This window comes from Mandrillus leucophaeus, unplaced genomic scaffold (genome assembly GCF_000951045.1).
Source record: "Mandrillus leucophaeus isolate KB7577 unplaced genomic scaffold, Mleu.le_1.0 Scaffold84, whole genome shotgun sequence".
Classification (NCBI taxonomy): domain Eukaryota; kingdom Metazoa; phylum Chordata; class Mammalia; order Primates; family Cercopithecidae; genus Mandrillus; species Mandrillus leucophaeus.
Window position 1 is genome coordinate 1,095,324 of NW_012109141.1, and position 15,345 is coordinate 1,110,668.

Consider the following 15,345-nt stretch of genomic DNA (forward strand, 5'->3'; position numbering starts at 1 on the left):
CAATCTTGGCTCACTGCAACCTCCGCCTCCCAGGTTTAAGTGATTCTCCTGCCTCAGCCTCTCGCATATCTGCAACTACAGGCATGAGCTACCACACCCTGCTAATTATTTTGTATTTTTAGTAGAGACAGAGTTTCACTATGTTGGTCAGGCTAGTCTCAAACTCCAGACCTCAAATGATCTGCCTGCCTCGGCTTCCCAAAGTGCTGGGATTACAGGCGTGTGCCACCGCGCCCAGCCATCTTATATTTCCAACTGTACCTGAATATGAAATGTTTCATCAAATCAGGGTTTCTTTATCCAACCTCCAATTATCAATGCCATTCTTGTTTCTTTGCCTTTGAAAATTAGATAAAGCCTGAAATTCTTATCCCAACAATCTTAAACCTGAAATTCTTGTCCCACTAGTCTTTGCAAATTTTTAATCAATGCTCAGCTGAAGCATTACCTCCTTCTTGTTAATTTCAGCTATATATCTTTCTTTTTCCGCAACTCCTGAAATACTTAACCGCCCTATAGATTTGACTGCCCCGCATATACTTAACACATATTCCTGCGTACCTACAGAATGTCAGGCTTGGTAACACATCATTTAGCATAAGACAGGGTCTCACTCTATTACCCAGGCTGGAGTGCAGTGGTGTGATCTCAGTTCACTGCAACCTCCACCTCCTGGGTTCAAGTGATTCTCCAGTCTCAGCCTCCCCGAGTAGCTGGGACTACAGGTGCCCGCCACAATCCCTGGCTAATTTTTTGTAATTTTTAGTAGAGACGGCGTTTCACTGTGTTAGCCAGGATGGTCTCAATGTCCTAACCTCGTGATCTGCCCCCCTCGGCCCTCCAAAGTGCTGGGATTACAGGCGCAAGCCACCATGCCCGGCCCTTACTTACCTACTTCTAAGTAAACAGTAAGCTCATAAACCTTGTATAATGACTGCCTGTTGTCACCTGCCAAATGTAAAACACTAAATAACTACCATGGGTTGATAAGTAATCTAAGCTGGGCTGACAAGCAAGAAGGGGATTAGTCTGCTTCTTCACAAATTGGCTGTAAAATGAAATCACCTGAGGAGCTATAAACATCTTGAAGCCTGGGTTCAACTCCAGAGATTCTGATTTAATTGAAGAGGAGTGAGGCCTGGACATAAAGAGTGCGAGATCTTCCCAGGTGATTCTAGTATTCACTAAAGTTTGAGAACCCCTCAATTAGTGCATAGTCAAGAAAAAGTTTTCCGTCTAGGAAAATCTTCGTGGTAAACACTAAAAACATTTTGGAATTCCCCGATTTAAGCTTTCCTTGGCCCAGAGCTTCAATATGAAGAAATGATTGTGACAACTCCTTTGCATTCCTTGTTTTCAAGATTTTCTATGAATGGTTCACTAGCTGCACAACTATCCACTCATAGTTTGCGGGCACCGCATGCAACTACCACCAACTTTAAGTCATACCGAGCTACTCAGTCTTCTTCATGAAGACTATTAGATACTGATTCAGCTGTCTAGCATCCTGCTTGGAAAGGCTGGGGCTTGTTCACTAACCAAAAGGTAGTACACATTGCTATAGGTAGTACACACTGATTTAATAAATTATAATTAATAAATCTACTCTGACATCTATAGAACTTTTAAAGTTATTTTTAAATCCCCTGTGACTTCATTTAGTAAAAGAAATCATTTAGGTAAACACAATAATTGTATGTGAAAAATGGAGAAACTGAAGCTAAAAGTGGTTAAGTGACTTTGGTTTTCAGCTAGTTATTTGTCAAAGTAAGATTAGAAGTTGGATATCTTAACCAAACTGCCAATGCTTCCCTGATTTCACAAGACTCCTTCCTTAATAGCACCTACCGTGTGCTAGAGGACCATGCCAAGTGCTTCAGGAGAAGAAAGAAATATATAAATCTCATTGTTCCTATTCTGATACTGTTTAAACTTACACTAGGAAGATAATATGCATATATCACATTACTTTAGTCATAATTAAACAGACAGGAAGGCAGAAACACACACACCAAACTAGATATCCTGTTTTTCCCAAAGTCTAAAGCATCAGAGTTCTAAGTTTTGAATACAATATCTTTTAGACAATTTAGTTTTGTTACTTCTTTTAAATATAAATGCTATCATAAGCCTACTGTATGTAAACGCACCTGAGGGCAAAAACTTACGTATACTCCGAGAATGACTCTGTATGGCAGAGGCATCTGAATGTGTTTGCTGAGCTAGGGAATCTGGGAGTGGCCACTGCAGAGATTCATTCCTTATCTATGAGTAACATCTGAGCCCCCAGCCCAGCCCGTGGAACATGGGGTGTAGAGGGGTTGAATGAAGGTTGCCAGGTGAAGGTTGTTAGGTAAATGGTGCTACGTGAAAGAGCTATATGAACTGCATGCCTCTCACAAATGTTTGTGGTTCTTCGGCGCAGCCTGCTGCCACTGGACTTCTCCCCTGTAGGTAAGCCCCCCAGTAAAACTCCCTGTCTCATTTGCTGACTCTGGGTCTCTTCTTTGGTCCCGTGATCCTGGCGTCATCCCCACTGGAGTCCATAGGAGTTCAGCACAACACCTACTCCAATATTTTTTACAGATATAGGGAAACCTTCTACTGGAATATTCTACAGTAAAAATATAGTCACCACTCATACTGAAAACTTTTAGAGATCTGGCATGCAGCTTAGGTTTAAAAGAGAATATATATATACATTTAATAATATATATATAAATTTAATAATATATATATAAATAATATATATATAATAAATTCAAATAACACTGTTTAGCCATATGAGATACAACAATAACATAGTTAAATAGACAATTCTATCTATAATCTTGACAGATTGGGTAATTATAATGAATGTTGTGAAACTTCAAAAGAAAAAACAATTGTATATTAAAAATCTGAAAATGGATATGTACAATATGAAAATTGGCATTTATGCTGAAAACAAAAAGTGACAATACTTTTTAATAAAAACAGAAACGATGCAATAGTAAAGCTAACAGATTTCATTCCCACAACATGTCATTTAATAAATAAGTCATGTATGGATGCTGGAGGTTGTTTAAAAGAGGTTATTGTTTCTAAATGTCAGTGTGTCCATAATTTCTGAATATCATCTTCCAAATTAGAAAATAGATTTCTATGATAGAAGGAAAGATACTGTGTTTTAAAGTTTCCATTAACTAAATATCTCGTCCCATTCCATATTCCTTACCCACAAGCTCCTTTCTCTCTACCTCTCTCTGAAAATCAATGCAGGCTCTCATTGGTAAATAAAATTTGGGTAATGGGCAAGCAGGAGAATCAGGTAAAGCCAGATAAGCTAAGGGGATTACATAACAACGAGCTGTGCTAGAGAATGGAAAGAATGGAGATAAGAGCTTCTGGGCATCAAATTCAAACAAGAGACTAAGGACCTTGCCGTCAGGGAGGAGGTGCACGACTCACACCTGAGAGGCATGTGCAGCGGATGGGAGAGACTGCAGAGTGAAAAATAAGAAAGCGAATTTTAAAGACTTTTACCCATTTTTGGGGTTATTTTGCATACTATAGTAATGCTTCCTTGAATCTGACACTGTTCAAGAGAAGGAGCATATGGCATTAGAGCTTTATAAAGGTTAGACATGGCCATCATTTCTGATATAGAATTGTTTTGTAACAAGAAATGGATACTATAAAAAGCAAGCTTGAAATATCCTCTAGAAGAGCAACCATTGTTAGCTGTCTTCAATTAGCATCTGTAGAAATTTGTTACTCTAATACTCCTAGGATAGTCTGGTCAAGAACTGTGTTGCTTATTATATTATATCCACAAGAACACCATTTCATGTAAGCTTCAAGAAAATGAAAAGATTAGTTTCTACAGAATGTGTGAAAACCAACTTGTAATGACAAAAGAATTCTTAAGAGGTTTTGGAGAAACTAAAGGGAAAATTTTCTCATCATAAAAGACAAACGTTTTAAAAAGAGGCCCAGAGGCCAATCAAACCAGTTTCTACCATGAATACCTTTGCTATCTTCATTGCAAAGATGGATTCATGGATGTATACATTTGTCAAAATTTATCATATTGTAAATTTTAAGTGCATACAGTTTATCATATGGCAGTCAACCTAAAGAACCCACAACAAAAGAAAAAATAAAACAACCATCCAGCCTATAGATGCATGAAAACAAACAAGCATCCATCTGCAGTTCAGAAGGAATATCAGTTTTCAAATGCACCTGAAAACTTAGAAGATTTCGCATTGCCAAAACACATACACAAATATACTCTGTCCACAATTGATAAAATGTGGCACATTTAACATTGCAAATTAAAGTAATAATTTAAATTAGTACCATAGAAATGAAATTAGGTTTTAGGAGGAAGGAGAGGATGAGGAAGAAGAAGAGGACAGCATGAGGAACGGTATTTGTTAGTGTGGAAGGAGGGTGCTGTTTCCAGGTACTAAATATACAGCTGTGAACTGATACAGTGCTAGGTTTGCAAAAAGAATTGGAACAGACCATTCATTCACCTCTTAATTCAATAATTCAACAAATATTTAATGAGTACTAAGCATTGCAAATCAATGATTAGCAAAAGAGACATGGTCTGGTCTCTGCCTTTATTAATTTATAGTATGGCATGAAAGATAGTCACCTCACAAATACTTAATTATCCTGTGAAAAGTAACAAGGAAAGGACCCATTAAAAAGTATGACAGGAGTTTCAGATAAAGTTTCCCTGAGAAGGTGTTCCTTGAGCTGGGAAGTGTAGAAATGTGTGAAAAGGACAGCATATATAAAGGCCCTGGGGCACGAAAACATAGTGCCTTTGAATAACTGAGACAGGAAGCGGTCCATTAAATAGATATTTAGGAGGTAAGATCTAGGAAACTTTACAATAGACTATATTTGGAAGGAAAGGGAAGTAACAAGAATGGCACCAAGATTTATGCAACATGCAACTGAATAGATATGCATTGCATTCTTCAAGATAGAAAATGCAAGAGAGAGACCAAGCTTGGGAGTAGGTGTCCTGATTTCATGGTCCTTAGAACTTTCAACTACAGATACTGCGTAGGACTGCATCAAAATTTAAAAATTCTCTGTGTCAAAGGACACAATAGAGTGAAAAGGCAATCTACAGAATGGGAGACAATATTTGCAAATCACTGTCTGATAAGGTGTTAATATCCAGACTATATAAAGAACTCCTATAACTTAACAACAGCAACAAAAACGAACAACCTGATTCAGAAATGGGCAAAAGACTGGAAATATTTCTCCGAAAAAAATATTCAAATGCCTAAGAAGCATATAAAAAGTTCCTCAACATAAGTAATCATTAGGAAAATATAAATCAAATCTACAACGAGATATCACCTCACACCAATGATGATGACACAATTCACAAAATAAAACAAGTGTTGGTGAGGATTTGGAGAAATGAGAACCACTGTGCACCATTAGTAGGAGTGCACTACTATGGAAATGGTGCACCCACTGTGGAAAATAGCATGCAGGCTCTGAAAAATTAAAAATATAATTATCATATGATCCAGTAATACCACCTCTGAGTCTATATCCAAAAGAACTGAACTCATGGTATTAACGAGAGATCTTTACCTCTATGTTCATAGTAGCATTATTCTCAGGAGCCAAAAAGTGGAAGCAACGCAAACATCTGTGAATGGATGAATGTATAAAGAAAATGTGGTATATACATACAATGGAATTTTGAAACATGCTACAACATATATGAACCTTGAAGACATTACATTAAGTGAAATAAGCCAGTCAAAAAAATACTAATATGTATGATTCCACTTATATAAGGTATTTAGAGCAGTCAAATTCATAGAAAAAAAAGTAGAATGCTGATTACCAGAGGAGGAGGATATGGGGAATAGTTTAATAGGTATAGAGTTTCCATTTGCAAGGTGAAATAGTTATGGAGATTGCTTGCTCAACAATATGAATATCGTTAACACTATCGAACTGTACACTTACAAGTAGTTAAGATTTTTTGTTGTTGTTGTTAAGAGACCGGGTCTCACTCTGTCACCCAGACTGGAGTACAGTGGTGCAATCTTGGCTCACTGCAACCTCCGCCTCCCAGGTCCTAGCAATTCTCCTGCCTCAGCCTCCCGAGTGGCTGGGACTACAGGCACATGCTGCCATGCCCGGCTAATTTTTTGTATTTTAGTAGAGACAGGGTTTCACTGTGTTGCCCAGGCTGGTCTTGAACTCCTGAGCTCAGGCAATCCACCAGCCTCAGCCTCCCAAAGTGCTAGGATTACAGGTGTGAGCCACTGCACCCGGCCATAGGTAAGATTTTATGTTGTATATTTTACTACAAATCAAAATTTTAAAATGCTGAATCAACAGCATGATAGCTAGCTAGCTAGAGGGGTAGTTGATTCATTAATGGGTAGCCAGCTTGCTACGTTTGTGAGGAAATCTGTGAACTGAAAATATGAATTTGGGACTCACAGAAAAAGAAGAATAATTCTCTTATAGTACCTTACATTCTTCTCCCTCTTCATCCATAGAAACTTGATTTTACCATGACTCTATAAACATTAGGTCTTCCCATCCCATTCTCTCTAAAACCTGAGTTTGACGCAAAGTCTGTTTTCATTTACCAAGAAAAAACAACTTGAAGATTTTGAAGTAACAGCAGACATAGAGTGTTTGTAGCTGTACCATACTGCAACAACAAAAACATCTCTGTGTACCACATCCAGCAAACATTAAAAACAAGTGCAGATAGAAAGGAAAAAACGTAAGACTTCCTCTTTGAGTAAATATCCATTGATTCTAAAGAAAAAGTCATTGTTTGCACATCCGTATAGATTCCCCTCGAACAATAACATCATTCTGCCTACCTTGTTTGCGCACATCCTCTACAGCAGCCACCAACTCTTCTTTGAGATCTTGACTCTCCTTAGCGATCTGTTCACCCTTTTCCAGGAAGTTCTGAGTGGCTTGCTCTACAGAGGCAGCTAGTACATGGGCTTTCTTTGACCTCCCTTTCTTTTTACCAGATGGGCCTTTGTTGCTTGTGTTGACAAGTGTAGTCACCTTAAATAGAAAAGAAAAACTGTAAAACTTCTTTGCAAAACTGTCTAGAAGTGTCATGTTATCTCACAATTTCTAAATCTCTGTGTTTATTAAATCATGGGATTTCATTATTAAATCATGAATGCACATCACTTAGCCTCATCACATAGCCTTACCAAGGAAAGTGTGGAATTATATGGATGAGCATACAAATAAATGTTATCATTTATTTCCCGTAGAAAAACAAAAGCACATGAATAACCAGAAATAGCATACTTGCCAGTAGCTCAAAGTTTCAAGTTCACTCACTTTTACAGACTGACAAGTACAGTGCTCCTTGGAGTACCCAGCCTCAGGGTGGCAAGGAAGCAAAGCAAAAATGGAAGTGCCTCTGAGTACTGAGCCAGGAGAACCAATATCCAGTGGTAAGCCCTGTAAGTCAGGGCAGAGATAAATGAGCAATTAATAAATAATGAGTAGCCAACACCCAGTACTTATATGTTATTTTCCAAGGACTTTTGAAGACCTTTGCTATTTAGAATTTTATCTTATATAAATAAAATGGTAAATTTCGGCCAGGCGTGGTGGCTCACGCCTGTAATCCCAGCACTTTGGGAGGCTGAGGCAGGCAGATCGCCTGAGGTCAGGAGTTCAAGACCAGCCCGGCCAACATGGTGAAACCCCAACTATACTGAAAATACAAAAATTAGCTGGGCGTGGTGGCAGGTGCCTGTAATCCCAGCTACTCAGGAGGCTGAGGCTGGAGAATCGCTTGAACTCGGGAGGCATAGGTTGCAGTGAGTTGAGATTGCACCATTGGACTCCAGCCTGGGCAACAAGAGCAAGACTTCATCTCAAAAAATAAAATAAAATAAATAAAATGATAAATTTTATGTGAGGGGAATAAATGATTCAGACTCAATGTTTAGTTAACCAGCTAAAATTCTAGAATCATAATGAGATATGAATCGATTATCACTCTTTTTCTAAGTATCATAATTTGGACACATATCTCAACTGCCAAATTTCTTTTAACACTATATCTAGAGCTATTTAATTTGCTAATGAGGCTATTACTATCTTTTGAGCAACTTGTTATCTCCTATAAACTTCTGAACCTTTATTTTCCACCAGTGAGAAGTTTGGAGGGGAAATGAATGCAACTGTTCCATATTCTGTTCAACAAAAGTTGCCAGTCATGTTTACTGCTATATATATATATATTTTTATCAGCTTCACAAGAATGTAGGTTCTGTGGTTTATTTTCATTGATATTTACCCTGGTTAGCAGACTAAAGATGTTATTGGAGGTTAAGAAAGCCAGTCTACAAAAAAGTTCCAAATGGAGTTAGCTTCTGATGTTTACTCCAAATCCCAGAGCAATCAAAGCAATTACTCAAAGTCACAATTAATATCTGGTCAGTTTATAGAGAAAGAGATAACACTGAAAGAAAAAAAGGATCGAATAAATGTAAACTAAGATGATGTGTGTAGATGGAACCAATACTTAAGAGGTGATTAGTGCAGGGTTGGGAGCTGTCATATTTGGCTCTCTTTTGATTGCTAAATAATTATGTACAGTGAACCTAAGAAATATTCTATAAGGTCATTTAAGTACAAACACTAGCCAAAAAATGGCAAAATCATTAAATATAAGAATATCCGATAATACTGGTTTAGCTGTAAAATGTGTATGCAATGAGGAACACATTGTAATCTTTTCAGTGCCACCCACACGAGGCAACCATTAAAAAAAAAAAAGACAGCTTGTCACGAAGATTGCTTTTCTGAGGTGCAGGAGCATTCTCCTTAATGAGGATTTAGTCTAACAATGAACATACTACTCTTCCAAGAACCTCAACTCCCCAGAACAGCCAATACCTGGAAACAAGCACATAAGTCCCCTAAGCAAACACAGCAACCATCTCTACCATCTGCATTTAGGCCAGACACCTTTTATCAGAGGAAAATACACCCTATTCTCACTGAGATGTAATTTATTCTCGTTTTATACATAATTATGAGATGTTTCATAATCTACTTTTTTAGACTTCACAAATTAGAAAAAATAGGGTGGAGAGGAACTATTAATTTTAGATAAATTGACATTTTTAAGAAGTAGAAGCTGGCAGTGACTCTACCAAAATTGCTACACGACTATAATGTGGGTTCATTTTCTGGAGGGGCTGACACGTTTCTAGCCTTCTATATGTCATGGTGCGTTACTGCATTAGGCATAGTTTAGGTGACGCAAATAATAGCAAACCAGTAGAAAATGTCAGTTTTGTGGGGAAAAAGAAACCATGGAATATTACCAGGAAGTTCCTAAGAAAAATGTGATTACTTTCAGAAGAAGCAAATCAATCCTTATTTAGTAAAAGCTCTCATGTAGTCATGGTAGAAGAGCACAAAGGGAAGAAAGGGAAAAGAGGCAAATAGAAAGAAAGGGATGGGCTTCCATAAAGGCTCATGTCTTAATCAGCTTGGAATAAACAATTGTCAATGCTTTTCACTGCTATTCAGTGTTTTATTGGAGGACAAATTAACAAATTAGATAAGAAAAAGAAAGAAGATATGTAAGTATTAGAAGAGTAAACATTAAATTATATCTTAACTTATAGAGAATATGATTCTTAAGAAAATAAAAAATAATTAAAAGACAAACAAGTCCAACTACTACAAGAGCAAACAGCAAGGTGGCTAGATACAATATAAACAATAAAAACCTAATGGAAGAGCAGTAACAAAGGAGAAATGTGGTTTTAAATATGCCATTCTCAATAAGCATACATTTATATGATCAGAAATAACCATAACATAACATGTAGAAAGTCGCATGGGGGAAAATAACATTTTAGTGAAGAACATAAAAGAAGACCTACATAATACAGAGACATCCCGTGTTCTTGGATGGGAAGACTCAAGATTGAAAAGACGTCATTTCTGCCCAGTTTATTCTAAAATTAGCATTCTAGATATTTACATAGTAAATAACCAAGAAAGCCTCTCACTCTGTTCAGATGTCTTTTTACTGTAAACTTAAAATATCCTCTCATTCAGTTTGGTTCTCTTTTTACCGTAAACTTAATAAACTTTCCAGTAAATTAGAGACAGATTATTTAAGATTAGCATATGCAGGACTCTTGCTCCTCACTTCTGGCCAGTATATCAAATGTTTAAATGGAAGTAGCAAAAGTAGTTTAGATCCATTAGTAGGTGAAAAAGTTGGGTCTATCTTTTTAAACTAACCACTCTTGGGAATTCTCAACCTAGCCCTTGCTATGCAAATGCACTGATTTAGTCCCACTCTCCTACCTTCCTCCTGAGTTGTCCTGCCCGTTCTCTTGCCACCCTATGACAATGCGTGCCACTCTACACTACTGCACACTGTCCTTTTCTCCCACCTGAAGTGTCATTTTTTCCCAAGTATGTTAAAGGCTTTTACTCTTCTTGAGCTGTGCCTATATTTACACCTAAAATTCTGAAAGTTCATATTCATCTACTTCGGTTCTATCTTGTTATTTTACAGGTAGGGAAACTCAGCTTAGAGAAGTTACCTTAGGTGAAAAAAAGAACTTCTTCAAATTCACATGGCTCCAGAGAGACAAAAGGCTAAATTATTCTTGTGTTCTATGCTGTATCTTTGGAACTTGAGAACTCACCATTCTCCTCTTGTTTTTCCTTCAAACAATGAAAGGCTGCTAAAAGACAAAATAATCTTAAAATGTATTTATTCTCTACATTTGTCTCACAACATTTATTTGTGTCCTATTGGTTGTCTTTTCATTCAAAGGCATTATTTATATATGTTAATGTATATTTATAAATGTTAGTGAAATGTTAACCAACTATGTTATCCCATCTTCCTGCAATGCCCTGTAATATCTGATGTATTCAACAGTCTCAGTCTAGAAAATGCATATTAGGGCTCTTTGTGTCAGCTGAAAGTAAAAGAAGGACAAAAGTATTTCAAAAATCTTATAACTAACCAAATAGTAGATCTTAGGGTTCCTATGTAACAATGCTCTTCTATGGGTAAATCAAAGAACAATAAGGAAATTCACTGCTTAAAAAAGAACAAGATCATGTCCTTTGCAGGATCATGGGTGGAGCTAGAGGACATTATCCTTAGCAAACCAATGCAAGGACAGAAAATCGAATACTGCATGTTCTCACTTACAAGTGGGAGCTAAATGATGAGAACACATGGACACATAGAGGGGAACAACACACACAGGAGCCTATCAGAGGGTGGAGGTTGGGAGGAGGGAGAGAATCAGGAAAAATAACTAATGAGTATTAGGCTTAATACCTGGGTGACAAAATAATCTGTACCTCAAACCCCCTTGACACAAATTTACCTCTATAACAAACCTGCACATGTACCTCTGAACTTAAAATAAAAATTAAATTAAAAAAAAGAAATGTATTGCTCAATCATGAAGAACCAAGATATACTAAAGATCAGGAATCAAAGATTTTTAGTGAAGAAAATGACTACCTAGTCCCATGGATCCACCCACCACCTCTCAAGTCAGTTAGGGAATATCAGAATTATTAATTCTAATGAATAGTGCAGTCAGCTTCTGCATACGAATATAGCTGCATCCACAACTGGATGCCTTAGAGAAGTCAGAGCAGCAGGAACACATTTTGATCAAAAGGTGGGAGCCACAAGGTGGCCCAGTTGCTGGAATTGCAGGTATCTGTGAGTAAGTTTGATATGCAGACTGACAGTAGGTCTTGGTAGATGGTACTCAGAGACTTTTTAAGTGTCTAATGCAGCTTGTTGGCAGTCTTGTAAGAAATGGCTTATTCTGGACTTCACCACCACACAATATATCCATGTAACAAAACTGCGCTTGTACCCCCGAATCTGTATTTTTAAAAAGGCAAATGTCAGCATGCTTTCTTGAACATTCATCATAAGCTGTTTTCTTTCAGTGAATGAAAGAGCTTGACAGAGAAAAACTTTTGTAAGCAGACATTGAGAATATGTTACTAGAACATGGGCCCTATGAGGACAAGTAGAGAAATCCAGAAATAAAAGGCAAATGTAAGCACACTTTCTTTAAGATACATCAGAAGCTGTTTTCTTTCAGTGAATGGAAGAGTTTGACAGAGAAATCCTTTTGTAAGCAAACACTGAGAATATGTTATTAAAACATGTTTCTGTCTCAAAACAAATGTTTCATTCTATGGAAATCCTTGGTTGGATGTTAGGTCTCCCTCTGCCCCAACCAGGGATTCTCTCTAATTCCCACTCTTAACTTTCACCCAAGGCATGGATCACTCAAGATCCACACATTCTTCTTTCCTATCCATTTGCAAACAGTAGGGAGAAAAAAAAAAGGGGGCCCGGTGGCGGGGGAGGGGGGTGCGGGGGAAGCAAAGTCCCTGCAACAAAAACTGGTAGTAATAGCATGAATATTGACACATCTCAAGATGGAGTTCATGTTTTCCAAGGCAGTAAGGAAATCAGTCTTACTTGAGAATAAAGCAAACCTATAAATCATTTGGAAAGTAAGGTTAGATAGATGTAATGGAACAAAACTTTGCAAGGCTTTGAAAGCCAAGTTAAGAAATTCAGATTTTATTAGTCACTGTCAAGTTTTTTTTTTAAAGAAAAGCGTGGGTTCAAAGTGTCCATTTCTCTTTCCATTCATTTCTCAGCCCAGTGAAATTTGCTTTAATCCTCTCACCTCCTGTAGCAGAGTCCTCTTAAGTTAGTTAACAGGTTGTTAAATCAAATCATTTTTATCTTATAATACCATTCTACCACATTTAGTGCCATTGACTCAATTCCACTTCCTCCTAGAAATATCTCCTGGCTAATTTTCTTAGCAGTAATCATTTCCTTCTCCAAATTCATGTAGTTTTAAAAGGAACATATATTACCTGCCACCAAACTCACTTATTTCTGCACCCATCTTTATCTCTATCCCTCCTACAACAGGAAAAGCCTGCTATTACCATCACCCCTTTAACTAATTTCCTAATCACATCCTCCAGAACTGTTGCATTAGCTGTGCCAACTTCCCGCTAAATCTTCAACATCCTCCTCTCTGCAGACTTCCTAACCACAACCTATAAGAATACTCAACTTTGCCCTAGCCCTACCCCAAATATTTCCTCAATCTCTCTGCCTCTCCTTAAAGAGAAGAAATTCTGCAGGTCACAGGTAAGAATGTAAGTGTTCAAGGGTCCTTGGACCTTAATCTAATAATGGTCCCAGGAGAACCTTGGCCAGTGGAAAACTAAGAAATAGTCAGATAATAGGCACCATTGTTTTCAGATATGTTAATGGTGCGATCTGATTATAAAACTGAGACCCAGGCTGGTATAGACTGCTCATGACCTAAAGTCCTAAGGTAGACCCACCACTCCTGCACAATGGCAGTAGTGCAGTGGCCAAGACCATTTCATTCATTTCTCTTTCTTGCAATGTGTTGTATTTTAAGACAATTTGTCAACTTGACTATGTCTCTTCTACTTGATCAGTACTCTACTTTTAGGCTCTAAAAGCTCAACAGACATGAAATACTTCTTTCTCCAAAATAATAATAAGCAATAGTCAGGGCATCAAGGCACTTTGTCTTGGAAACTCCATTACACTGATTTTGAAATGTGAGAAGGACCTGAGACTTGTGACAGAGCAACTCTGTTGCTTCCTGAAACCAGCGACAGGACGGTGTAGTTTGTCTAAGCCTTACTCATGGGGCAGCCAGCTGAACAACTTTAGCACACTGATACTCCAAGTGAGCTGTGGAGAGCATCAGTGTTATCCAGGCTTGTTAGAAATGTAGAATTACAGGCTCCATTCCAGACCTACTAATAGTTGATTCATATGCATATTAAAATATAAGAAACGCTAAAATTTGGCATGATTATTTTCCAACTTTATTATCCCTAACATTCCCCTAGATTCCTGTAAGAAGGCAAATTTCTGGACTCTACCCACAGAGCTTCTGATCAGGTAAGTCTGGGTGTAGGCATTTTGCATTCGTTGCATACAATTAAGATTTGTATGGATTATAAACTTTACTTTCAGAAACATTTATCTAGGAGTCTAGCTAAAGCAAAAAAAAGTGAAAGACAGAGCAGTGACTTTTTTTTTTTTTGAGACAGAGTCTCGCTCCGTTGCCCAGGCTGGAGTGCGGTGGCACAATCCTGGCTCACTGCAACCTCTGCCTCCTGAGTTCAAGCTATTCTCCTGACTCAGCCTCCCGAGTAGCTGGGATTTCAGGCACCCGCCCCCAAGCCCAGCTAATTTTTTGTATTTTTAGTAGAGATGGGGTTTCGCCATGTTGGGCAGGCTGGTCTCAAACTCCTGACCTCAGGTGATCTGCCTGCCTCTGCCTCCCAAAGTGCTGGGATTACCAGCATGAGCCATCGCGCCCGGCAGCAGTGACTTTTAACAGGTAAAACCTTCCACTCATTTTAGGTGCCATGATACATCATGATTCCTTACAAACAGCTTGGTGAAGCAATTCACTGTCTTTCGGTGGGAAAGCATCTCCTCTATTACGCAGGTACAAGGAACTTGGAAAAGTGAGAGTGTACATATATAAATGCGGTGAAATTGTTGAGCTCTCCAGAAAAACCAATAAAGCCGAACCAAGATAACTTGGGCATTGTTTTGCTAGATGCCTAAAGACTCATGCACTTTGCAGATATGAGTAGTAACTTTTTGTGAATTCTACTGCGGTGTTGCTCTAAAGTAGTTCAATCTTCATGATTACTCAGCTAACACAAGGGAAGCCTTCAATTGCTGCCGAAACCTACAAAGATTAAAATTTAAAACAAGTAAAAATTTAAAAAATTAGAAATTCCAAAGCAAGACATTTTTGGGGTGAATGTTTGAAGACAACATTACACAAAACACTCTACTCCAGGAGCAACTGAAGATAAATGAAAAATTCCTGAAAGAGGAAAACTTATGTAACTAACTTGAAATATGAAGTTAAGTCTTCATATAGCAATATATTTGATAATACCAAACTTCTAAGGAGAAATCTTGTCAGGTTTTAATGACCAGTTAAAAATTAACTGCCAAGTAATACATCAAAATGATGTTTTTCTTAAAGTATCCTTCCTTGAACCACCTGATTTATTCATTTAGCAACGATAGAGTAAGTGCAAATATGGCTTGTGCCTTTTCTCATAAAATACATAAAAAGATATATGCTTACCTTCTGCTATACTCTATTAGAAGTTATTTCCTAGAGCAGAATATTTGTGAGATTTAAAGAGATATGTATGTTATATGTTGTACACATCAGAGAGAAAGGC

At 37.7% G+C, this 15,345-nt stretch overlaps 1 protein-coding gene across 4 annotated transcripts in view; it reads right to left on the bottom strand.

The window, feature by feature from the left end:
* The window catches only part of CTNNA2 (catenin (cadherin-associated protein), alpha 2), a 1,228,212-nt gene that overhangs the window by 949,955 nt on the left and 262,912 nt on the right, over nt 1-15,345 (bottom strand). For all 4 annotated transcript variants that reach the window (XM_011968327.1, XM_011968326.1, XM_011968328.1 and 1 more), the window contains exon 3: nt 6,879-7,074. In XM_011968327.1, the coding sequence (XP_011823717.1) occupies nt 6,879-7,074 (196 nt within the window). The remainder of the gene's footprint in view (nt 1-6,878; nt 7,075-15,345) is intronic.